Raw genomic sequence first — 27551 nt, forward strand, 5'->3', positions numbered from 1 at the left:
TTATATATAGAAACAAATCATTAACGCTCTAAAATACCCTTAAATATCTATATACAATTTAGATCGATCATTCTTATTAGTTTAATTATTATTAAATATATTTATAATATTTATTTTAACAATAGAAATTAAATTTAAATCTCAATAAGAGACTACAAATATTACAATTATTTAATTATTAGATATAATTTTAAATAATATTATTACTATATATAATATAAATAAATTATACGAGATTAATTTAAAATAAATTATTATTAATAAATTTAATAAAAATAATATTATTTAAATAAATAAAAATTTATATTAGTTATTAGTTAATAAAGAATTTTAAAATAAAATCTGATAAAATTATCGCTGACTGGAATCCAATTTTCAATTTATTTAAATTGAATCCTCTAATTTCACTAGTTAAAATCGAAATAAATATATTAATATTACAGACTATAATCTATCTAGTAATCTACAGACATTAAATCTCATTTTCAATTCGAAGGGAGGCGTCAAATTGAAGTGACCTGAAGAGTGGCTTGCTTGGGTATCGGCCTCAATGACGGCGTAAAGTAGGAAGGAGGCATCCTCATCGGAGACATTAAGATTCCTTGCGGCAGTTAAGCTAAAAACTTAAACAAAGCCAAACTTTACTTGGGTTAATGATCCAAGCCATTACCACTCTCTTCTGGCACCCGAGTCTAACCCGCCACAAAACAATCCAAACCCTCCCAGATGCAGCCTTTTCATGGCCGCAAACTCCCGCACCACCGCAACCAACTCAACCACCTCCGGACCTTTATAGCCGCAAGAGTCAAATGGGTACGTGACCCATGTCTAGATAAAGCAGTTTCCAAAGAAAAAGACCTTAGACAAGTGATTTCTTTCAAGAACCAAATTATCTCTTCTCCTTCAAAGACCGTCTCTCTTTCCTCTCTTTCTCTCCTCAAAACCCATTTCAATCTTTCAAACACAGCCCATAAATTCTTGGAGAATTACCCATCTCTTTTTACCCACTTTCAGCCTTCTCCTTCACTTCCTCTCCATGTCAAACTCACCCACCAAGCTCTCTCTATTCACAAAGAAGAACAACTTGTTTATAGTTCTTTCAGTTATAGGGATGATGCTGTTAAAAAGTTAGCTAAGCTTTTAATGCTCACTAAAGTATCAAGATTGCCTTTACATGTTATTGATAGATTGAAATTTGATTTGGGTTTGCCTTATAATTATATTACTGAGTTGTTATCTGATTATCCTGAGTATTTCAATGTTTGTGAAGGTAAAGATCCATTTTCTAATAATAAGGAAACGTTTTTTTTAGAATTAGTTTCTTGGAGAGATGAATTAGCTGTGAGTGAAATGGAGAAAAGAGTGGCATTTGGGGATTTGAGGAATGTTAAGAAAGGTGAGCGTATTGGGTTTTCTTTAAGTTATCCAAATGGTTTCGATTTGAAGAAAAAAGTTAAAGATTGGGTTTTTGAATGGCAAGGTTTACCTTATATATCACCTTATGAAAATGCTTTTCATTTAAATCCCAATGGAGGTCATGCCGAGAAGTGGGTTGTATCTGTTTTACATGAGTTGTTATGGTTGCTAGTGTCAAAGAAGACTCAGAAGGAAAATATGTTAATATTGGGAGAGTACATGGGTTTGGGAGATAGGTTCAGAAAAGCTCTAGTGCATCATCCTGGGATTTTCTATGTTTCGAATAAGATCAGGACGCAGACTGTGGTGCTTAGAGAGGCCTACAGGAAGGATTTCATGGTGGTGAAGCATCCCTTGATGGGTATAAGGTTTAGGTATATTCATCTTATGAATAAATCTATTGAAAAAGAAAGGAAATCAGCTGATGGAGCTTTCAGGTATAAAAAGTGCCAAAGCAGTCTAAAAAGTGCAAAACAAGAGTCATCATGAGTGAAATCCATCCCGTGAGGAGAACTAACATGATCAATTAGACTCAGCCAGAGACCTTCTCACGAGGCAAACAAATAAACGAATGAGTAGTCTTTTAAATCGAGATGTGCCCGACATAAGAAACTATTGCCAAGGGAGACCGGAGTACGCTATGCCCCATCACCTACAAAAGGATCAGTTACAGGAGTGATGCGCTTCCCAGGGCCCTCTGCGTCAGAGCGGCTACTTTCTTCCTTCGAGATCGATCCCTGTACCTATTCACTCTTCCTAAGGCTATCAAAAAAAATTGATTCTAGATAAAATTTTTAAATGAATTACAAATTTATAAATAAATATGTTTTATAATATTAAAATATCTCTTTTTAATTTTTTTATTTTTATTTTATTTTTTCTCTTGGGTTATTTTCTCAAATAAAATAAATTTTTTTATAAATTTTAATAAAATTATTTTATAGATTTTAGCATAAGTCCTTAAGTGAGACAGCTACTACAAAAGGTCCAAAAATCCTCTAGTGAGGAAAGCCTAAGTCACTTGAGTAAGATGGATCCCATATGTGAGGACGATGGATCCCGTATGTGAGGATCAAAATCCTCTAACTGAGGTATGCAGAGTATATAACTGAGACCTATCCCCAAACTGAGGTTCAAGACTCTCCAAGTAAGCTGAACCAAGACATTTCGAGTCTAACTGACCTCATTGTAACCATCATATGAAAATAGGGTTCGACCGGAAAGCACTACAATGAAAATTCTACTTAAAATCAAAATTAATTATGCAATTTTTCTTCCAAACCCTAATTAGGGTAATATGGGTTATACAAACATGAATGTCCGAACTGAACCTTACTTGTTTGGGGGCTAATGATAGTCCACCGAGTCTAAACCATCTAAACGAGTCCAAAGATTTTGATTATCCAGGGTGCAGCCTGGATAAATCAACATTAGTGCCCACTTGACCTTTTCTCTTTGCCATGCAGGTATCACACCCATCAACACTGAAACTTAGTTTTACTTAAGTTTTACCAAATATCATCGCTGAATCATGATATCCTTTTACAGGATTAATCAGATCATTTTGATTTTAATGTCATTGCCGCTTGAGAACACCATTGTCTTGTTCTCACTCTTTTCTCTTTCAGGAATGTGTTCTTCACCCTTCTCGACACCATCCTTATTTTCGTCAACGTGTAATCTATTGCCTATCGTAGTAACCATTCCATCTTCCATGACATTCATGTAAGGCCCCTGATCAATTGAAGATTCAAACAGAATAGAAGAGTTGGACCTTTCCACCTGCAAGACAATCGTACAAAGCCATTTAGCTTGCATTTAATTGAAGTTCAGTATTTAACATTTTGATCTTGATATACATCTTTTACTGAAAGAATAATCTATATATTAAGCTCCCTTATTCGATCTTGAAATTCAGAGACTTGTTCGCAAAGTATATATAATTAAATACGCAGCTGCAGGGAAAAAAAAAAGACCAGATCAAATGAACTTGTTAAAATGCAAACTTTTGATACATTGCTTTCCCAGACTCTTATTTTCTCTCTTCAAAAATCAGTTCACTCACTTTTGAATATTCTTTTGGTAAAACAATATGATTCAACAACTTCTTGATGAATGTTAGTCTGTCTTATACTCAAGAGGCAAATGGGTGAAACAAGGGATGAGAGAATTCAAATGTTCCTCAATTTGGCTCTTGGAATCCACAATGTGATCAGTGGCGAAGTCAGGTTTATAAATCATGGGGAGAAATTAATTAAAATTAAATTCAACTGAAAGGTCAATGCTTAAGTTTATCAAGTTTAAGGGAGGATATTAAAATCTTACAAGATATTAGTATTAAAAATAAATTGTTTCCAAACAAAAGGGGGGCAATTGCCCCTTTCTCTAAACGCGGCTTCGCAATTGAATGTGATGCATCCATACAGTGAGCATGTGTGTGCTTTTGAGCGGGTACATGCAGGTGCGGCAATTTTTTCAGTTACATAATCTCTAAGCCAATAGTGAAAGATTTTGCACCTTCTTTCTTCTGTTTCTCAATGGGCTAGAGTGAAGGACGTGAAGGAATTCATCAACAGCTCTCACCCACCTGCAAGTGCAGGAAGAAACAATTGAATATCAGACCATGACTATCATGCACATCATACACTACTGCTTTTCACCATCCAAAAGAAAGGTTAAGTGCATAAGATCATCAACAGTATCTATACAAATCAATGACTAGGATATTGAATTGCGTTAGAGTATGCACTATACGTATGTTATGCATCTATATAAGTGTAATAGATCACAATTCATGGAAATTGCTTCTTGATTTTCACCCACCCCACTTATTCTATGAGTTTCTTCAACTAGCTTCTAGAATGAACTTACAATCTCAAATTAACAGAAGCCTCATAAAACAACACTAAGCTTCCTGTTTAGTAACTGAAAATGTAGACCAGGAACTGCTAAGATCTTTGTAATACATCAGATGAGGGTTCCCAATAACACAATTTTACTACAGTGTCTTTTATCTCTCTACCTTCTCTATTTGTTGGTGATAAAGGAAGAAATTGTAAAAAGATAGAATGAAAATCTGAATGCAACAGGATGAGAAAAAAAAACCATTATTAATCCAAAAGTTACATATGCAAATTTTTGACTAAACAATGCACGCATCATTTTGCAGGTTTAAATGCAAGTGTAAAGCAAAAAATTACTTGAAGGGGGAAGAAACTGTAAATTACCACATACTATTCGCAGTTACCCCCTCATAATAAGCTAGATGCCCTCCATGCTTTGTGATAGCCATGATAATGTTCTCATTTGCCCTAAAATCAAGCAGATCACTTTATCATATAATTGGAAAATTCTGAAAGGACATAAGGTTACCCAATATACAGTGACTATTGACTATGTCAGGAAATGAAAAATATAAATATCATAGATTTGGCATGAAATCGTGCAAGCACTGCTAGATTTTTCAACATATTTAAACATGTCAGTGTTTGGTATGCTCAAAATATATGCATCAATGACCAAGCTTGTGCACTAGGCATGTCCCTGACCACCATCAGTTCATACGTTCCCATGTTTTGACAGCTAGTGTACCAAAATTATAGTTTAGATATAAAAGCATCCATCAAGACCGAGGCTATCGGTCTTTGTCAAACATTACGTGAAACCACAAAATATTAGGAGACAAAACTTGGATTGCTAAGCAAAATCTTTCATGTGAAACTAATTTCAGGTTTTCAAAAGGATAAATACTGTGACTTTTCACTTTACCTTAAAGTACCATGTTATACAAGGATATTATACAAGGATATGAGACTTTAGCACCTCAAAATTGTGGAAAATTATCAAAATATCAAAAAATATGCAAGGTCTGACACTTGGAGATATTTCCGTTTCCAATACTTTGTACCCACATCCAAATAACATTGGTCAGAACTAAAGCTGAGAACAGAAGGTAGGGTATGTTTCTTTGTGCCTAAATACCTTGTCTAAGGAGAATGACTTGTACGCCTCTGATGCACCTCACATAAGGGTTAAGAAGCCCCTTTGGTGCTAATGCTCAATGCATAGTGGCTTAGGCATGTTTAAGGCCTAAGGTCCAGTTCTAACACACTGTGTTGCGGAATACACAACTACAGGTCATGCCACAAATAATGAAGGGCGTTAAACCAAGTGCTTAAGGTGTTAAGAACAGTGAGAAAGCCAGCTACTTACCTACATTCATCCCATGGGATAGCTTCCTTTGTACAAACCGGATCATCAAGGGCACTCACACAGATAAGAGGTACTGATACATTACCCACAACATTGACACAACTAGAACGCCTGTAATATGTATCCACAGTCTGAGAAACAGGAGAATCCTATTAGTCAATTAGAAAATAAAGCACCTTAAATTATATGGAGGTTGAGAATCAAACAGCTTTTACCTCACAGTTTGCAAGAACTCGGGTAGCATGCTTGTCGAAGTCCCTAACTGAACGTGACTGCAAGGAAATATTATATTCTTATCAAATCTCAAAATGCAAGCATACTAAAGGCAGAACTATTTGCTTGTCTGGAAAAACAAAATTGCTATTATCATCTCCACATATGAATAAATAAAGGGTAGCCCAGTGGTCAAGTGCCTGCCTCGTAGTGCAGGAAGTCAGCAATATAAACCTTGATAGCTCCATTCCCTTAAAACTTCCCATTTTACCAAGAACTATAAACAAATAAATGAATGTTACTAATTGCATATAAACCTCAATGTGACTTTAGTTGACAATATGGACTATACGCAGTTTACTAGTGGCACAGGCAAATCTTATTTGTTTTTGGGCTCACTTTGAAATCATTAACGGCCATAGTTCACTATCAATCAGCAACGAGATCGTGAGGCCACTTTTGGGGCATGAGGTGCTTTGAGACATCTTATTAATTGGAACCATGCAAAAAAACCTGCAATCCTCATTTAGGGGAGGAGAATAAAACACTTTTATTTTTAAATTATAACATCACAAAGCCAGACTACCACAATTACGTATTTTGTTTGTAGAAAAAAATGTGGGATGATGACTACATATTAGATTTAATGCTGTAAAACCAAAAGCAAAAAAACATTTTACTCTCAAGTCCAAAACTCATATAAGGGTCCCTTCCCTCTCTCCCAAAGGTTATTTCATTGATACTACTCCTAGTGTTTGCAACAGACACTTGGTGGAGTTCACAAAAGGAAATAAGAAAAGAAGAGAAAATTACCAGCTTGATGCTCTCCCAATCTATAAGACGAGACAAGACAGAATGATGCCTGCAGCAAATTATAGATTAATTTAATACTAATCCCACAGATGTTGTCACCATGCCACAAAATCATAGGTCTATAAGAAATGAAATGAATAGGTTACAATCACTATGCCAAACACCAAAGATATAATGAGAGATTAAATGTCGGAAAACTTAGTCGAAAGAAGTAATATAGACATACAATTGTGCATAACCGTGAAGGCCAACAGCTATCCTTCTGTCATAGAATTTCTGCACAAGCCTGCGGTTGATAAACCTGTCACATATCTGTAAAGCAAACAATAAATTTTCAATTTGGTAATTAGTCACATTAAGACATTTAAGGACTAAAGAAACTTCTAAAACGCACAATAGCCAAAGAGCTGAAGCCGAAAATATTTGACTTTTCTACTTAACAGGGATAGTGCAACATTAGTTTCTCATTGTTCTTCTTTTCTTAGTAATATCTTCTCCTCACAGAAGTTCGTTACTAAGAATTTCCCCTACTAAAAAATAAATCCAGGTCTCAGTATCTAACAAGGAAAGAAATAGTGCTATACTTCCGCTTCGCTCATTCAGACTACTCCCAAGTCCTGACTAATCATTTTATGGCAGTTGCTCCTTTATGTAGAACTGAGCAGAGGAGAAACATGAACACAAGGAACAATTCTCTGAAAACTCTACTTTCTTTTAATCAATCATCAGTAACGTAATTGCCAAAGCCTAATGGGGAGAAGCTCTGAATGTGAACTAAAATAGTTTCACGATAAACAAAATACCGAAAACTTTTTAACTCTACAGTTTCTTCCTAAAATAAGTAATATTAAAATTCTGGATACTCCTCACTTGAATAAAGATATTGTTACAATATTAGACACACTCTTCACATAGGAAAAACAACCATTTTCAGTTGATTATTAGAGAAAAAGAAATTAAAAGGTTCAAATCAACTTCACACAATTCCAGGTATTCCAGTTCAGACATGGCAATTGAATTGCTCTATACGGTTAGTAATGATGCATAGCTCTTACCTCAACTTGCTTTGCACCACTAAGCTCGCATCAATTGACAACTAGCCAACCTTTTTTTCAACTCAATTTTTTTCACGGTGAACAACTCATATTTCTTTTCAAAATAACAAGGTCACATGAACAGGAAACTTTTTACTTAGACCCATGGGATATCAAGCAGCTGAGAATATAGAATACCAATGCCTCAACTTAGTGGGGAGGCTACAAGTGTTTTATTTTACATTTTCAGATGTTCTAAAAAAAAAAAGTTCAATGTCTGAAAGTTCTAGTTGTCTACTCTAACATCTTTTCCCTCTTCTCCATTTCAAGGGCAAAGTACTTAAGAGGGCACAATACTAGAATGGAAGAAATACTGTGCTGCTGGCTAAATGAAAGGGTTTAGTCATCAGCAAAGCAATGGTGCTTCAGATTCCATTTTCTCCGTCTGATTAAGAAAAGAGCAACCTATTTTCTCTTCTTTCTCATTTATGAACATTCTCGCTGCAATTTTAGGGTTAATTTCTTCTGTTACGACAGTCTAGAAGTTTCAGCAGGGACAGATGATTTAAATCTACTTTCTATGTATCATGACATGCACCTCGTCTGGAACCTAGAAAGCATTTTAGGAAGGAATCGTCTTACATTTTTCTGCATAAGACTGAGGGAAAGAAACAAAGACCGTTTCTCCTCCTTGCATGAAAGACAGTAGCTTCTATTAGAGATTGGGGGCCTACTACACCATAATCAATCTTTTATATATGCAAGATTTCAACCCTTAAAAACCAAAAGAAACAAAAGATGCAATTGCCAACAATATTGCACCAACTAATTCAGTCTGACAGTATGTAAAAGACTATAAGAAATATCATAAAACAATTCCCAAGTTACAGGCACTTGGCCATTGATCACATCATACAGAATCAAGTGCTAACCAAAAGGTCCCAAGGAGAGCAGACAGCAGCAGCCCCAGTAAGAGGAATATCAACCCCGTGCTCTCCAAGATATTTTACCTGGAAGACATATTCCATATTAAAAAAAGTAAAAATGTATACGTCAACTGCTTCGGAGTTCCAGTTATACATAAACAATCGCTATCAGTTATATATCATAAGTACAAATAAAAGATATCCAGTTTTCTCTTTTTACTTAAACTAGACAATTAAACAAAAGTAAAACTACTTTTGCTCTTCACTTTGAATTTTATGTTGTTAAGAAAACATGAAGCTGCTCTGCTGCATTTTTTATTTTCAAGTCAATTGTTCTAATTACAAACCTTATGCCACATCAAATGCCTTGCACCTTATGCCAGGCAATCACCTAGGTGTCACCCAGTTGAGGTTGTCTCGTTTGGACTAGCAACATGACCACCCCTTACATCACAAGAGCATTGAAAGTCTTAACCATAACAGCCAACTAACCAATTATTTTAAATTAAACAGGTTCTTTGGTGTCCGTTTCTAAGAGTCACCTCAAAAATTTTAATACCAAATTCTAAATATGCCAACCATGAAACTGATTAGTTTCAACTCAACTTGCAAAATGGACTCCACGTTTTATCAGTACAGTTAGCAGTCACTAATCAAAGGGGAGAGGGTCAATATTCCAGTTAAAGGTGCACTATTTGTATTTTAAAATTCTAATTTTCATAAACCAATATGAGCCTGTTAACATAAATTCATTAAGATGATGTAAATTGATGTCATAATACTCAAAACTACACTAATGACTTTGAAAAAAAGAAATGGGGAAAAAGATCAGGTAATTCATTTACCAAAATATTGGCACCAATGCTAGTTCCGACAGCATATAGAGGAGCTTCCGGATATTGACAGTGAATGTGATCAATGATACTTCGTAAGTCCTCTGTCCACCCAGCATTATAGAAGCAATCAGACTGACCATAAATAGTTATAACAAGACATTTTGTTAGTCAACAATAATGAAAGTAAACTGAATACCAACCAACAACTAAGCAACTGGATGTTGTTAAATAATCATAACATATATAAAAGTGCGAAGGGGAGGAGGGACAAACAAATTTACTGAAAGGGCCTTATTAATTGTTTAGTTAACTGAGTTAATTAGGTCATTTATTTATAAATCATATAAATAAGTTATTAAGTATAGGTCTGATTCTAGAAGTCCAACTCTATTAAGATTTTCAACATTGGTTATAAAATAGAATTTTTAAACTATTAGAAGTGTTAAAGAAAATTTTATAACTATCTTGATGTTACGCAATTGATCGATTTTAAGTGTAATTGTTTTTATAGATTTAATTTTAGGTGACTGTGGCGACTTCAAAAGCAATCTCACCAACTAATTAACAAACCTTGTAAAATATAAATTTTACGAGGATTATACAACATTGGGTTTGTGAGCTTATTTTCTTTTAGATTCTGCTTATTGAATTTTTCCAAAACTCGAGAGTTGAATTTCTTTAAAACTGAAACCTGGAAACTTTTCTGAAACACGATCCAAAATCTGAGGCAACCCGATAAAGAGATTATTCAAACCCAAACTTGAACCGACTCGACCTAAGTTCATAGTGATCCAAACCCAGAAAAGACCATTACCCTATCAAACCTGAACCTGAAATGAGAAAATCCATAATGACCCAAACCTGAGATGATTCAAAACACATAAAGGTCTTATCCTAATCCAAGTCCAACTCCTCCCGGCTGTTAGCCATCTCTATGCCTAATAAATTCTCCTATGAAGTCTTCAATACATGTTGGACTGGAACTGAGACTTTGTGCATGGTTCAGCAGGACTTTGTCCCTCTATTAAAGCAAATTAAAAAAAATAGTCAAGTTATTAAAAGTAGTGTCTAGCCTAGCATTCATTTCAGTTTACATTTTAACATTGTGCTTTCAAATTGTGCAATAGAAAAGTAGTATGGAATACATTTTAATGTATCGTAATTTTTGTTGAGTTATGATTACTAAAAACAGATTTTAGTGTGGCTAACTTGTGCATTATAGTTTTCCAAGCTTTAATATCAACTAGATATTGCTTACCATCATATTTAAAATCTTCAAAAAAATAAAATGTATAAATTGTTAGTATTTTAAAAGATTACTAAGTTCCAGTAAACCCTTGGTATTCTTGCTAAGTTATAGTAAATTCTTGATATTCTCATCAAATAAGCATGAAGTCGCTTGTTTCTATAACCAAATAATATATGCTTATCTTTTCTTTTTATTATTATTTATGTTTGATTTTAGCAATGGTTGTGCGTAACGCACAAGCATAAGGCTAGTGTTCATATATAGAATCATTTCTCACTAGAAGAAGGAATGGTAATTAATGAGGTAAGCAAGCTTGTAAATCAAAATTTCAGAAAGCATACAATGATGAACTCATCACTGATCTTCTGACTGCTAGACACATCAAATATGATGGGTTTGAACTAAAATGAATCCTTGTGAAGGGAGGGAGGGAGGGAGGGAAAGAGATATAGAGAGCAGAAACAAGTGCTCCGTGGAAAGTGAGAAAGAAAATATTATTTTATAAGAAATCAGAGGCTTGTAACTGAAAATTTCATACTCACAGTAAGTGATATGCCGCCCAATCCCCGATGATTGCACACAACAACATTCCAACCTTGCCTTGCCATAGTGAAAGCGAGACGCTTTATATACTGTTCCAGAATATTAGACATTTGAAGGGAGAAAATAGAGAGATGAAGGAATTAGCACAAGAAATGAAAGTAACACCAAACAGGAATGTCTCACTAAGTTATATTGGCTTAATGTCGAGTAGTATAAGGAAAAAGAAATATGAATGTCAATTTAACTAGCCAATTTGACCAGGCAAAACAAGAAGCAATAAAAGAGTTTTAAAGTTAACAATTCATAAATTTAAGTCTAATAACATGCAATGGTACCAATTCCGGCACAGAAAGACAATCCACATTAAAGTGAAATTATCAATATTTAGTGCCAAGATCTCAAAAAGCAATGTCCTCTCTCCTCTTTGTATTGACTTCGAAAAAGAGAACTTTGATAATCAAACATAATAGAAAGATATTTCCAGATGAATGTATAGAAGGGCTTCATTATTCTTGTAGCCCTTTCTTATGGTCAGTCGCACTAATCAATTTAAGAACTCTTACCAAGAGGAAGTAAGAAACCAAAAACAGTGAGATGAACTCGAAAGAAACAGTGTGAGCCACAAGAAATAAGACTTTAAAAGAAAGAAAATAACTAAACTAAGCATGTCTGTTTCTGGACTAACTCAATAAGAAAGCAGTGAAACAAAATATCAACCATTCAACATCAAAAAAGTATAAAATTATGCTAACCTTCTATTTAAAGGATTATCTTCCATGTCCAACTTAGACACAAGCATTATATGAAATAGAATAAAAGACTTCAAAGTTCAAATGATTTTGTGTGGGTCCAAACAAAGAAATCTGTATCGACTGCCGAAACCTTTTCTTTACCTAACATACCAAGTTAACTCAAATGTCCAATTGAGCTATACTTGCATAAGATAATAACATAAGAATTCAACACAGAACAACTTACAGCAGAAGTAGAATCACTAGTTAAGCCAGGAACCACAATTACAATTGGGGCTTTATCATCTTGGAGAACAGCATCATTCTTGCACGAATTTCCTTGTTCAACTATAGATTATAGTTGTAAGAACTAGACCCAAATAAGTTTACATGATGAATTTAATTTGAAGTATGGAAATTTAGAAGAAAGAGCATAAACTTATACTGACCAATATCAGAATACATTAGCCAATCCAAAGCAAGTGTTCCTCCATCACTAGCCTGAAATAGATGCCTGAGCACAACCAAAAAAGAACATAAAACAAAATAAAAAGATGTTCCAATTTAATCAATAGGAAAATAAAAATTAAAAGCTGGTTATATAAAATATTTATCAGATGAAACTACTAACCTTTTGAAGACAAAATCAGGAGAACTCCCAAAAAAACTGAAGAAAACAGCTTGAAGATGAGGACTACATAACCATGGAGTAGGAGAAAACCTTAAAAGAAACCAACCAAATAAATAAAAAGGTTGAGTTTGAATCTCTTAATAGCTAACAACAGATTGAACTGTAATAATTGATTGATAAACTTGATGAATTTGATTAAAGACTCGCCTTCCATGAAGAATCTTGCACTTAGAAGCAACAGATTGATAAAGTTCAGAGGAGAAATTGCAAGTGAGTAACACACGATCACCTCTAAATAAGGTGAGTAAATCATGGAGAAAATGAATCTCTAAGAAGTAGTAAAGGAAGATTAAGAGTGTGAATAAAAAGAAGAGAAGATAGTGAGTAATGGGTATTAAAGAAAGAGCTCTGAAAAGAAAGTTGTAAGGAGAACCAAGTGAACTTATTGTGCAATCTTCCATTGAAGAAGAGAATTGTGAGATGGAGAAGGAGAAGGAAAAGAGATGCTTTCAGACGGAGTTCTCGAGAAGAGAAATAAAGGGTGAAGAAAGAAGGAAAATTGTTTCTGGCAGCACCCATTTTTTGCCCCTGAACCATACGGAATTTTTGGCTGTAACTGGTGTTCAAATCATCATCTGACAGCTCTAGTCAAACTGATAACAGCAGCATAATCTTGAGGCCACGTGACTGAAGGTTTAACAAAGAAAAAAGCTACTCATCTTATACGTGTTCAACGATTCAATTCCTTTCACCTCTGATTTTGATTGCTTTATCATCATCGTCTTTGACCGCCGGCGGCCTTCCTGATCACGGAGAAGACACGAGTAAATTGATCACTGGTAAATTTTACATAACAACACGATACCGGACAGGATTGTTGATGATATATGTATACAAGAAAAAGAAGAAAGGAAGTTGCTTGTACTACTGGTATGGGATCGAGTGAGCTGCACTGACAGGTGGTTTTCAGTCGGACTAAAATGTCAATTGACCCCCCCAAATTTGGGTGTAATAGGCAATTCACTCGGATTCAGAGTAATTAAATTGAATGGCTGCATAATCTGCAAACAAAATGCTGAATTTATATTGAGCAAAGAGCTGCAAACCTAAACCAAGCAATTTTCACTAACCAGTCTAATGAGCATATATGCTACCGAGTTTCACAAACAATATAATATAGCACTTGGAACAATAACACATAATCAGCTTCAAATTTTACCAAATCTTTAAATTCTTCTCTTTTTCTTGTTCTTCAAATTCAAAAACTTGCTCTTCAGAGTAGTCACTTCCATCTCCAAATTATTCAATATTTGCCTAATCAGAGTTTCATCGCATTCCTTGTCTTTTGCGATCACTATTTATAAATTCACTTCTCTTAGCTTTTAAACCTTTTGTCTTAAAATCATTAATGACCTCCTTCGCCGTCTGATGGAATCAGCAAACTAGATATTCTTAACTTTTTTTCTTAATTCTTTTAATAAGATTTTATTAGTATACTAATATAAAAACCATTTTAAAAATATTTATTAATTAGTTTTAATATTTAATGAATTAATAATATCAATATAATTAATATTACTATTTTTTAAAATTAAAAATTATTATATAAATCAAAAAAATTATTTATTAATAAAATATACTATTTAAAATATTAATTTCTAGAATTAAAATTATTATCTAAATAAAAAATTAATTTATTAGGTAACATAATATTAAAATATAATTAATATTAGGAGTAATCTTCTTCTAGAACTCTCCATTTCATACATAAGAGAAGAAAGATGTCACAATCATATTCGTGGGCGTGTGACCGGCACTAGGGAATGGGTAGGCGTAAGGCCACCGAAACTCGTAGTAAGCCTGACACTCACTGACTTAAACAAATCTCATCTCAAATTAATATTATTAAAGCCATAAATTATCTTAACATTAAATTTTACACAATTAAATCGGTCTGCCCGAAAAATTAGGCGAGACCCGAAACTCATAAAATTTACCACTGATACCTCTACTATTACTACTGCGGAGAATCTAAGATTTTTCTTTTACAATTTGACATACCAAATCAAACACCACCCGATGATGAAGGAGTCGGGTTACCGAATAAGAGTCGCGAGAAGACTAACAGTCACGAATCTGAAAAACAGTAAATTGAGATTATCAGTCTCAAGAGTGAGCTAAAATCATATATCTAAAACGGTTTCAAACATCTCAATATCACATTCATTTAATTTTTAAATAATTAATAAATCACGCGAACCATACATGTCATGTTAAAACATATGTGTCATGCCATGCTTAACAAAAATTATTCTACACGCAACGGGACGGAGTACTTCAGCAGGACTGGCGCCCAAAGAGCAAAGCTCGATCAGGGACCTTACCTCCAGCCTGGTCACTTATATCTCAACTCTCTCATTCCAACAGGACTGGCGCCCAGAGAGCAAAGCTCGATCAGGGACCTTACCTCCAGCCCGGTCACTTAACTCTCAGCCTTAGCCTTTCGGCTCTCTTATCCAATAAGACTGGCGCCCAGAGAGTAAGCTCGATCAGGGACCTTACCTCCAGTCTGGTCACTTAAATTTCCAAATAAGCCGGCGCCCAGAGAGCAAAGCTCGATTAGAGACCTTTACTCTGGCAACCACACTCTACTAAGCCCAGAGAGCGATGCTCGACCAGGGCAGATCCTAATCTTTCTTTCTTAAAACTTTACCTATTTGTCCTTTCTCTATCTCATCTCTCTCAGATTTATATTGGAACACTCATCCAACTCCTATGTTCTACTTTCGTCCCATCCCGAGTCATCATGCATTATTAAAATTGGTGATAAAGGAAAAACATATTTAAATAGTAATTAAAAGCATCATGCAAATAATAATAATAATTAAATAAAAATTGAAATTGCAGATGAATAATCACAGTAGCAAATCAAATTTTATGCATGACACGTCCATAAGCGATATATGACTTTAACTCACAGATTTAGCGACCCCCTAACTCTGCTCCGGTGCCTTGGTTGGAGCGAGCCGAACAAATGAACTATCTAGTCACAGAAACAATTTATCAAAACGCTGAAACAATCGATCATTAATCCTAGGTCTAAACTCCTATGACAGACTGTCTAAGAATCTCGACTCGGGAAAATTCTACCGAAAATCCGGTAGAACCTCCCCTACAACACGAACATTACCCTACCTCCCCCCCCCCCCCTTAAAAACGGATCCAGGACCTGCCAGAAAAATACTTCAAATATTCAACAATTCAAACAACGGGAATCGGGTCCCCAATCTTCACTATTTCCCAACTCCGCCATACAACACAAAATACGAGGCAGGCAAACTGACAGACAATTATTTTTGACTCACAAATATTAAATACTCAACACAAAACAATAAGCACAATTTTAAATCAAAGGATTCCCAAGATCAACGGGCCAGAGAAAATTACCAAGACGCTCGATCACTCGGTCGACTCGCCTCCGGCCGCCGGAGTTCGATCGATGATCCGAACACACCATTGGACTCACAACCATGCTGACGACGATCCCCGCTTCTGATTTTCCGATCTAACACCCGATCGTCCGGAGAGATTTGCAGACAATCTCGACTGTCGATTTGTAAACGGAGCCCGATCGCCAAGAAACCGATGCCATTGCGAAGCTTGAGCTGAGGAGAGTCGGGATATGTCCTCCGATCGTCCATCCTCCGCCGGAGCTCGCCGGAAAAGCCGAAAAATACGGCTGCCACCACTTCGCCGGAACTCCCTTCTCCGGCTACCAAAACCGACGCCGCTATCGCCAAAAGAAAGCCTCCAACTCACTGGTCAATTTAAGACTGAGATTGCAGTCAACGGATGCCGAAAGCGGCCGGAACGACGCTCGGAAGCCGCTGCCACACGTCGCGCGATTCCGCCGCCTGCCGAGCTACTGGTGCCGCTGCCGTTGCCTTCGCCAGCTCTGCCACCAGCCGATCCAGCCGCGCCCCGTCGGTCTTCCGCGGAAGGACACTGCCGCCGCAGCGCTCTCTCTCTTCCCGGCGCCCGCACTCTCTCTCTCTCTCTCTCTCTCCCTCTCTTCTTCCCCGATTCATTTCCTTTCAATATCGACATTTTGCTCTGAACTATTCCTTATTACAATTTGGTCCCTCAACTTTCTTAATTACTTACAATTTCATCCTGCCGAATTCCAATTTAACCCTTAAACTTCTTCTTTGCCTTTCAATTTAGCCCCTAACTATTCAATTTGGGCCAAATTAGAATTATTAAAAATATAAAATTACAAAAATACCCCTGACTGACATATTTATTTACAAAAATACCAAACTTGCAAATTTCCATTAAAACCCCATAAAAATAAAATTATACTTTCAATCCTTATTCTAAAATAAATCTTCAATTTAAAATTTAATACCACTAATTAATTTAAAATACCAATTTCTCCAAAAAAATTTTATAAAAACACCATTTACAATTTCTACCATAATTTTCCAATATATATAATTTTATTTATACATATATATATACATTGGGGAAAAAATTAGAATAACCAAAATATAATCTACCCTTCAAATAATTTACTTAATTAATTTTTAAAATTTCAAACTAATTGGGTATAGAAAAATAATTCATTTAATTGACTAATATTAAAATTTCCATTAAATCATTTCAAATTAAACCAAATAAAAATAAAATAAAATTAATTTAAATAAAAACTCATTTATTAATCATTATTAATATTATCTTTATTAAAAAAAATTCGGATATTACAAAAGAGGATCATACACCTATTATGGAACAGCTTGAGTGATTTCGAGAATCCTCATAACTATTACGGAGCTGCTGGAATCAGGTATGCTATTTTTTTAAGTAAATCATTATCAAATTAGAGAATTAATTATTATCTAATTAAAATAGTTTATGATTAAAATCAGTATTTAATTAGGAATATAATTTGTTAATCAATAAATTAATAAAAAATTATAAATTACACATAAATTTGAATCTCAAGTGTAAAAAATAATTGCAAATATCAAAATAAAGATCCTATATGTCAAAAAAAAAAGATACATATTGAAAGAAATTTAAGTCTCATAAATTTTTATATATATATTCTTTAAAATTTAAGATTTGTTTCTTTTTTACATAGCTCTATTTCTATTTTTAACAAAAAAATCTTGATTTAGATATATTATATCTCTTTTCTTCTCTTAAAATAAAATAATTAAGAGCTTTACTTATTTCACCTAAATTTTCCTCCATTCAATCTTTCTATCTTTCACTCTTTTATTGCTCCATATATAACAATGTTTTCTTCTTAACTCTTAATCTTCTATTTTCAAAGAAGAAAAAGTTCTTAATTCATATATTTCTCAATTATTTATTTTTCTTTTCTGACCATCTCTTTTATTTTCTTAATAATTAATTGTCATCTTTTATCATTATTAAGTTCATCTTAAACTTTTCTTTTATGAATTTGTGAATTTATCTTTATTATCTTCAGTTTTTTCTATGTTAAATTAGCCAAATTCAAACCCCTACTCTTTTCATATGGACAAAAACAATGTCTTAAAAAAGGTTTTCCCTTTTCTATATGTATTTTCTCTATTTCTCAAAGCCATTTTTTTATATGATTTATTCTTTTATATGAAACTCTTTCTATTCTCTAAACCTTTTCTTTTGATTTGGCTAGTTCTTCTAATATGTTATTTTTCATTTCTCTTTCTTCTTTTAATGATTTAATTAAACTTCATTGGTTTATTCATATTAATTTTTTCTTCACTTTTAATTATGTAAAATTTTGAATTTTTAGATTTATCTTGGTCTTTTTCAAATATTTTATTTGAAAAAAAATAAATAGAGATTATCATATTATAAACCTGCCAATAATCAGTTAATCATAGTAAAATTCATTACCTAATGATTCATACTATATATGAATATTTAGTTTAGTGAAGTCCAAGTTTTTGTTAAGTTATTTAATTTCAATGTGAATATGTTATGCTTGTAATCAAATTGAGACAGTCAATTTAGTCTGATGCCGATTATGCTGCATTCATGTAATCGTATCCTATGTTCTGCCTTATCAAAAATAAAATAAGTAATTTTAATAATATATTTATATGTTTAATATTTAAATTTTTTTGACATGTGTGCTTAATTTTTAACACGTATAATTCTTATTTTGCAATTGTTATAATATGGATTCCGATCTATTATTCTACATGGACTGAAGTCCATAAACACGTATAGTGACTATGAGAGAGTAAAACATACATTGATTTAGTGTGGAATTTTGTAAACTATCATTCATTTCTGTTCAAATTGTACAACGTCGGCGCTTTTGTTTCTTTTATTTACTTACTATTTTAAGATTTTATTAATATAAAAATATAAAAATTATAAATAAATTAATAAAAAGATTACAAAATTAAACATAAATTTGAATTCTATGTATTAATAATAAGTACATGTATCAAAATTAAAAAATTATGTGTTAAAATATAGTAACATATGTCAAAAAGTTTTTACTAGACTAGATACATATTAATATTTTTTAGTTCATTTACATGTACTAAAATATTCATTTTCTATATGTATAATATCCATTAGATGTAATGTTCTATAATAATTAATTTTCTTAATACCAATACGGTTAATGTTCATGTTCATTTTTGTTTAATATTTTATTTTTCAGTGTTAATATTAATGTTCATTATCTAGTACTGTAATGTTCATTACCTGTATATATAATGTTTATCAATATTCTCAAATAAAAATATTAATTATTTATAAAAGTTTTTATTATTTTTGTGATGCATGTTGAAATTTTTTTATGATTGATATAAATGTTCATCATTTATAGGCATAATATTCATCAATAAATATTCGTCATTAATGAAAATTATATCCACTAATTCATTCAAACGAACATATGTAATATAGACATAACATAAATCGTCCTTACAAAACAAACACTTTTATTTTTATAATCCTATTTATTTGTAAACATTGGTCATGGACATACTTTAGTTCTTGGCCTAATAAAATTTTTAAATTAGATTAGTATTTTCAGGCCACATTCAATTTAGGCATGTTATTTATTTCCTTTTACATATTTGGTGGATCTACTCATGTTCTGTTAATGCTGGTAATGTACCATTTCATTTCATTCTCTTTTTCCTTCAATTCATGCTTATTATCTCAACATTTTGAGATAATTACAATAATTTGATTGTATACATTGTAAACTTGTCTTTTGATAATTGATTCAATAATCTAACAACGTATTCAATAATCTCAATTGTTAATGTTAAAAGGACTAAATCATTGAATAAACTGTTTTACGTTTGATTTTAGTATATATGTCTGATTAATATAAACTGTTTTAATCAAATATATAATTAGTATATGTGGGATTCAACAAAATCCAAAGACTTTCTAGTAGATATGTAGCAAATGAAAGGAGCAAGCCAGTGAATACTTTTCTCTGGAAATGGAAATAAATAAATGTCACAAGGTCTTCGTCAGGACAGGCGGCAGTTCAATATTGCTAATTACCAGGAAAACACTTTTCTGAAAATTACAAAAGAAATTTACAAGTCTACTCATTGATCCATTCAAAGTCATTCCAATTAAGCAAAATGGTCCAACTATGTTATCCCTAATTATTATTATGCTTCTTTATTTTTTTAATCTTTCAATTCAAAAACAGTGGGCGGATGAGAGCTAGTAATTATAGTATTTATACAAGACCTTGCTTTCTTCTCTAACAGAACTCCATATCCACAAAACCAAAAAAGAATCAGAGTCTGTATTTTCTAAGTGTTCCTGGATCATTCTTTATAGCTTCCTCATTTAGCATTTCTCAGATTTTCTTTTCCTTTCTTTGCCTCTTTTCCAAATGGATATTAGTAATGGAGAAATCATAAATGCAGCTCCCACTGTGCATGAAGAGAAGAAAGGAGGCCAGCAAATTTCCCTGCCTGAAAGCAAGTACAGTGAGTTTATATCAACCTTACCCACAAGAAATGATTGGAAATTCATGCCTCTTCACCAATATCAAGGCCATTGGTACTTCACTATTTACCTACAGGCAATATTGGCTGCTCAGGAAAAATTTCAAGCTCAAGCTGGTGATCTTATCTTATGTACTTATCCTAAAACTGGTACAACTTGGCTTAAGGCTTTAGCTTTTGCCATTACTACTCGCTCTCGTTATAGCGTTTCTGAGAGTCCTTTGCTGACATCTACACCGCATGATTGTGTACCTTTCATGGAAATTGAAATCGGAAGAAAAGAAACCTTTACTCGTGACCCAGAAAATCCACTTATAGCTACACATATTCCTTATGATTCGTTGCCGACTTCTGTAGCAACACTGGGATGTAAAATAGTGTACTTCTGCAGGGATCCTAAGGATGTTTTAGTGTCGATGTGGCACTTCTTGAGAGCAAGATTACCTGAAGGAATTGATGAAGATGCATATTGCAACATGGACGATTCCTTCAAATCATTTTGTGAAGGAATTGCTCTAAATGGACCTTATTGGGATCATGTTGCAGGGTATTGGAAGGCAAGCCAAGAATATCCTGAAAAGGTCTTATTTTTGAAATATGAAGATTTGAAGGAGGACACTGTTTCTAATGTTAAGAAGCTAGCTAATTTTCTTGGATATCCCTTTACTCCACAGGAAGAAAGCCAAGGAGTAGTGCAACAAATCATTGATTTATGCAGTTTTGAGAATTTGAAGAATTTAAAGGCTACTAAAGACGGTGCTTTCAGTGAAAATTCTCCATTTGTCATCAAGAATAGCTTATTTTATAGAAATGGCAAGAGCGGAGATTGGAAGAATTATTTTACTGAAAAAATGGGAACTCATTTAGATCAAATTGTTGAACAGAAATTGAGAGGTTCTGGCTTCTCTTTTCTGTCTCAATAAACAAGTAATTAACTTAAACAAAAAACATAAATCTTATCTATATAGCTAATATATCAAAAATAAGAATAAAAACTTATATAGGAAATAGGAGTTAATTGCCTTCTTTATCTTTTTATCTTTATGTTTGTCTTGTTTTGATATTTGTCATTTTAAAATTATTGTTCAAGTCAAATAAGAGTTTTAATATTTCTTTCTGTTTCTTTTTTTTTTTTCTCTTTTTATAACAGCGTGGCAAAATTGTGTGATATTTTAATTAAGCGAATAATTTTGTACCTATTTGACTTATAATTAAATGATCCATAAACTTTTTTCTAAGAAAATCTAAATAGCATTTTGATTTTTGATTAAATTTGTTGAAAAATAACTTATTAAGAAATTTGTGAAGAAAACAAATTAAAGTTAGCTTGAATTTATTTCACAAAGAGAAGAAATTAAGCTTCCTCCACTTTTATAACTTCCATTTTTACTTTAATTTTCTCTAAAAGAGCTCCTACGTGTAAATTGGGTCTTGGGCTATTTGCAAAAGAATTAAGAGTAAATTATATTATTTATGATTTCTTATTTATTTTTTATACGGTAAATTCTAATTTTATACATTTATACGTATTGCTAATACATATTTTGTCATTCTCTATCTCCTTAGTTAACTATTAGAAATTCAAACGAGAAATATTGATTAGTATATGTTTCTTTTTCTCTAGTATTTCACTCTATGAGAAATTTACTTTACCAGAGTTAGAGATGAGTCTCGAATTTAAGACCTCTACTTTTAAAAGCAAGATTTCTTACCAATCCACTTAGGTTTGAATTGATATCTATTTTGATACTACTCTTCTGATGACTTTTTAGAGGCCAATCAAGAGCAAGAATATGTGTTAGCCTTTTAAAAATAATATCTATTTTAAACTGATAATTATAAAATATTAATTCAATTGGATATGAAATTGGGTAAATTTCTATAACATAGTTCTGTGAAATGTAAACTATTTAAAAAACTGATAATTACAAAATATCAAATTCAATTGAATATGAATTTAGATGAATTTTTTGATTATATAGTTGTGTCAAATGCAAACTATGTAGATGCTTTAAGCTTGCTTATTATTTCTTCATTGGGCTTTTGGGTGTGTGAGTATGAAATCAATTAAGGGTGAGTTTGGTACTGAGCTTGGAAAGGCGGGTTATAAACCTTAATTTTTATTTTGAATGATTTTTTTAATTTTAAAAATTACTTTTATAAAAAATAAGTAACTAAATATTTTTTTAAAAATAAGTTTAAGAAAAATAATTTATAAAAAATTTAAAATTAATAATATTAAATAAAAAAATTCAGATCTGCTTTTTTAACACCCAATCATAATTTCAAAAACAGCTTAAGATTTCGGAATAAAGTTCAATTTCACTCTCGGCTTCAATTTAGCTATTTTCAAAATTTATGAATATTTTAGTCTAAACACTTGTATATTTAATTCAAATTAGTCCTATTTTTTAGAAAAATAAAAAGGTTTGTTACACACTCTCTAGAAAGAGAGTGGATACAATAAAAATATAAATATTAACTTCTCATACTAAATCAAATTATTTAAATTAAAAAATATATATTTAATATTTAAACAGAACGCAATAAAAAAGATAAATATTGTTACTTTTTAGTGTTTTTACTATTATTTTCTTAATAATGACGATGAAGAAAATAATTACAATAATAATAGTGCTAAGGAGGATAGAGACGAGAGTGTTTTCAACAAAAATAATGGTGTTAATAATTAATAGTTTTAAATATTATTATAAATTTTTTAATTATTTTTTTTAACATTCTTTATTTAAGATAGAATTAATTTGAATTAAATATATAGCAATTTGGGTTAAAAAGGTGTATAAATTTTAAAAAAATAACTAAATTAAGACTATATAATAAATTTTTTAACTTAAAAAAGATAACTAAATTGAGACGGTACGATAAGATATTTATCATGGACAAACACATATCATTATGAAAGGAGATGCAACAAGGCATTTTCAATATATTTACCGCAAGTTCAACAGTGTTTAATGTTTTTTTAAACCTATTTAACAAGTAAAATGCTAGCCATTGCAAACAAGCATGCTAGTCAGGTATCAAATAGACGAAATTGACTGCTAATTATATATTAATTAAATATATATTAAATAGATATTTAAATATATAAAATTGATATTAAAAATATGAAAAAGTAACTAAAAGATATTTCAGATATCAATTAAAGAAATTAGTTATATATCAAATCTATATTTAATATATACTAAACATATATACTGAAAATATATGAAATAAAAATTAAAAATATTTAAAATTAGTTTTAAATACTAGTTTTGTATGCTAAATTAAAATTATTGAATGGATGTTAAATATATATCAAACATATATATGCCAAATTATTAATAACATATATTATTTTATAAAAAAAATATTTAAAAATATATTATTTTATTTATAAAATAAATTTTCAACTGCCAATTTTTTAAAGTATTTATATATTTTCTTTCTTTCTTTCTTTTTTCTTCTCTTTTCCTTACTTTCATTCTTCTTTTTCTTTTTTTCTTTTTTTTCAATTAGAATGAAAACGTAGTTCCATTAAAGGAGAAATATTAGCAACAAACATACCCTAAAAAGACAATTTTCTTTTAATATATAGAAAGCTTACAGACAACTTTAAGTACTTAGAAAATAATTTATTTAATTTGTATATAAATTATATTTAAAATTTATTTGTAAATGAATTTTTGTATTTAGTATGTTAAGTAGAAACTATACATTTTAAAAGAAATAAATTTTTATGTTTAGAATAATTTCATAATTCAATTAAATATATTATTTGGTCAACAATATTCTTATTCACTTTACATTAATAAAAAGCTGATTATTTAAAAGTTTATCCACCTACGTACATATTTTACAATAAATCTTTTTTAATAATTTTTATTTGTCATTCTTCATATATAAATTTTTTAATTCTACAAATATTTTTAAGAAGGGCACCATTGGATTGTTTTACTAAATCTATACAAATAGTTTATTTTTTATTAATCGGAAGGCTAATAGGCCATGAACTATACAACATGAGATAGTCATCCTCTTACATTCGTTATAAAAGCGAAAACCCACCTGATGCAGAGAAGAGAATTCGAACTCGAGATCTCTCACTCCCAAAAGTAAATGCTCTTACCACTTAAGTTAGGCTTGAAGTGTATAAATATTTATTTTTACTACCACTAATATCATTTTGACATTGCCATTTTTTTTCTAATTTTGTATCTACTGCAACTACAAAATAATAAAGAGATTATTAATAAAAAATTATCAATAATATTTTCTGATAACAAAGTACCAAAAATTTTACAATTTATTTGATAAAATAGTCTAACAAAGTACCAAAAGAAAGACATTATAATTTTTTAATCCCTAACATTTCTTCACATGACGGGACTAATACCAATTATTTACTTCCATTTTCTTTCTTAACCAAGCACGCTTAATATCATCGTCACCGCCGAAAAAATCTTTAAACTAAATACACATTACCTCTCACTCGACTAGTCTTAAATTTTTTAACTCTGTTATAATTTCAGTTACAGTATATATATCCTTGACTATAAAAGATATTGTGAAACTATATTTTAAATTACTGCATAGAAAAATGTGAAGTAACTCTCAAATGGCATAAAGAATCATTATAAATTAATGACAATATTTAATCAAACTTTTTATTATTATTATTCATAGGAGGCTAACTGGTCGTGAACTATACAACAGAAAATATACATTTCTTGCATTCACTGTAGAGGTGAAAGCTAACTAACCTAATGCAAAGAAGAGATTCGAATTTGAGACCTCTCATTTCCAAAGACAAATGCTCTTGACATTTGCATTAGACCTTAAATGTTAATTAAGTTTTTTCTGTGCTCAATGCACAATTAATTAAAAAATAGAAAATGAAAGGATCAGTTCTTGAATTCCCAACTATCTGCACCCATGGCCACATAAAATTGCTACCATTTTCTCAGGCAAGGGACCTGGTGCACAGAGCTGGGCCAACTCTTTCTCCTAATGAGGCCTATCATGGGCCACTTTTTGTGGCCGGCTAGGCTTCGATTTTACCTTCAAAATATCGCAAATTATAAGATAAATCCCCATTTATGTAGCTTTTTAGATTTAGAGTTCATCCGGCCCGTTTTATTTATAAAAAGATTTATGTCAGTGTTCGGCAAGTGCGTCAGATGTTGTTGCAAATTTATTTTAAAAAATATTTTATATTTATTAAATTTATATTAAATATTTATTAACTTATATTTATTAAACATATATTAAATTTTAATTGTTTAAACGTAAAATATTTATTGTTTGTTAACTTAATTTTGTTGAAAATATATATATATACCACAATATAAATATTTGTAATATAATTTTAGCTTGTTATTTTTTTTTTACCAACTGTGTAAAGACAATTTATATTGTCTATATTATATACGGATGAATTAGTGGGTATGATTTTCATTAATAACGAATATGCATTGATAAATTAATAAATATTATGCTTATAAATGATAAATGTTTATATCAATCATAAAAAAAATTCAATATACATCATAAAAAAAATAAAAAAGCTTTCATAAATAATCAATATTTTTATTTGATAATATTGATAAACATTATATATATAGACAATGAATATTGCAGTACCAGATCATGAATATTAATATTAACATTGATGGATAATACATAAAACAAAATAAACATGAACATATATCGTAATGAATATTAAGTTCATGGATAATGAATATTTTAATATAAATAAAATTAATTATTATAGAATATTACATTTAGTGGACATCATTGTCACGACCCCACCCGTGGGCCCGTGACCGGCACTAGGGAATGGGTAGGCTTAAGGCCACCGAAACCCGTAGTAAGCCTGACACTCACTGATTTAAACAAATCTCATCTCAATTTAATATTATTAAAGCCACAATTTATCTTAAATGCTACACTTTACATAATTTAATCGGTCTGCCAGAAGAACTAGGCGAGACCCGAAACTCAGAAAATTTACAACCGATACATCTACTATTACTACTGCGGAGAATCTAAGATTTTACAAATTAACATACCAAATCGAATACACCACCCGATGATGAAGGAGTCGGGTTACTGAATAAGAGTCGCGAGAGGACTAACGATCACGAATCCGAAAAGCGATAAATGGAGGTATGGGTCTAGAGTGAGTTAAAATCAAATAATCTAGGGACTATTGCTTCTTCTCAGAAAACATAGATTATTCAAATCAGTATATCAAACCATACTATAATCATACCCTACTATTTCCTTCACATAAAATATTGATCATTCGAATCAAAATATCAATCATGCACGTAAATACAATCCATATTATAATCATACCACAATAAATTAATAAATGAATAAATAAAAATATATTTTTTTACGGGATGAGTGGCTCGGTAGAACCCTAAACTCCAAAATCTAGTAGCCATTCGGCTCTCTTAATCCAATAAGACTGGCGCCCCGAGAGCAATGCTCGACCAGGGACCTTACCTCCAGTCTGGTCACTTAAGTATCCAAATAAGAAATCTAGTAGCCATTCGGCTCTCTTAATCCAATAAGACTGACGCCCCGAGAGCAATGCTCGACCGGGGACCTTACCTCCGGTCAGTCACTTAAGTATCCAAATAAGCCGGCCAGAGCAATGCTCGACCAGGGACCTTACCTCCGTGAATTTACACAAATCAGCCCGGAGAGCCATGCTCGACCAGGGCAAACCCATGAAAATCTTATTACATGTCCATGATCATTATGCAAGTGCAGTCACGATGTAACCCATCAGTGGCATGTTCTACAAGCCACATTTTCCAATTCGCAATCATCATATATAATAAATATCATTATCTGATGAACTCAACCAACACATATCGAAATAAAGATTAAAGATTTAAGGTAAAACAACGTGCAATTTGTGA

The 27551-nt window shown here is 31.8% G+C and overlaps 3 protein-coding genes across 6 annotated transcripts; 2 read left to right on the top strand and 1 right to left on the bottom strand.

Annotated features, from left to right (window-relative positions):
• The first annotated feature begins 463 nt into the window (after positions 1 to 463).
• On the top strand, positions 464 to 2271 carry LOC8272155 (protein WHAT'S THIS FACTOR 9, mitochondrial). The gene has a single exon (XM_002533836.3). It carries the CDS (start codon positions 727 to 729, stop codon positions 1903 to 1905), a length of 1179 nt encoding a protein of 392 aa, XP_002533882.2. The 5' UTR covers positions 464 to 726; the 3' UTR covers positions 1906 to 2271.
• A 372-nt stretch (positions 2272 to 2643) lies between these two features.
• Positions 2644 to 13978, bottom strand: LOC8284797 (embryogenesis-associated protein EMB8). 4 transcript variants are annotated; one of them, XM_025159896.2, is made up of 17 exons: positions 13824 to 13978; positions 13533 to 13665; positions 12812 to 13407; positions 12605 to 12694; positions 12423 to 12487; positions 12221 to 12321; positions 11242 to 11331; positions 9460 to 9582; positions 8621 to 8698; positions 8331 to 8378; positions 6881 to 6966; positions 6655 to 6703; positions 5844 to 5900; positions 5629 to 5759; positions 4644 to 4727; positions 3934 to 4003; positions 2644 to 3198 (listed from the first exon to the last, which is right to left on the bottom strand). In XM_025159896.2, the coding sequence occupies exons 3-17, from the start codon at positions 13063 to 13065 to the stop codon at positions 2971 to 2973; spliced, it is 1554 nt and encodes a 517-aa protein (XP_025015664.1). In that variant the 5' UTR covers positions 13066 to 13407; positions 13533 to 13665; positions 13824 to 13978; the 3' UTR covers positions 2644 to 2970. The 4 variants fall into 4 exon arrangements, with proteins under 4 accessions (XP_025015664.1, XP_015583668.1, XP_015583669.1 ...); XM_015728182.3 differs by having other exon boundaries at positions 13530 to 13665; XM_015728183.3 differs by lacking the exon at positions 8331 to 8378 and having other exon boundaries at positions 12812 to 13665; positions 13824 to 13977.
• A 6523-nt stretch (positions 13979 to 20501) lies between these two features.
• LOC8284798 (flavonol 3-sulfotransferase) lies at positions 20502 to 21539 on the top strand. The gene has a single exon (XM_002533838.3). The coding sequence runs from the start codon at positions 20502 to 20504 to the stop codon at positions 21537 to 21539; it is 1038 nt and encodes a 345-aa protein (XP_002533884.1).
• Positions 21540 to 27551: the final 6012 nt, after the last annotated feature.

Source organism: Ricinus communis, chromosome 6 (genome assembly GCF_019578655.1).
Source record: "Ricinus communis isolate WT05 ecotype wild-type chromosome 6, ASM1957865v1, whole genome shotgun sequence".
Classification (NCBI taxonomy): Eukaryota; Viridiplantae; Streptophyta; class Magnoliopsida; order Malpighiales; family Euphorbiaceae; genus Ricinus; species Ricinus communis.

Bases quoted from the DNA above. Each gene is read 5' to 3' on its own strand.
- LOC8272155 (XM_002533836.3), top strand. From the start codon at position 727: ATGCAGCCTTTTCATGGCCGCAAACTCCCGCACCACCGCAACCAACTC.
- LOC8284797 (XM_025159896.2), bottom strand. From the start codon at position 13,065: ATGGAAGATTGCACAATAAGTTCACTTGGTTCTCCTTACAACTTTCTT. The intron at 8,379-8,620 runs GTTAGCACTTGA...CTTTCATGCAAG, and splicing joins GCTCTCCTTGGGACCTTTTG to GAGGAGAAACGGTCTTTGTT. The intron at 5,760-5,843 runs GTAAAAGCTGTT...CCTGTTTCTCAG, and splicing joins GAGTTCTTGCAAACTGTGAG to ACTGTGGATACATATTACAG.
- LOC8284798 (XM_002533838.3), top strand. From the start codon at position 20,502: ATGGATATTAGTAATGGAGAAATCATAAATGCAGCTCCCACTGTGCAT.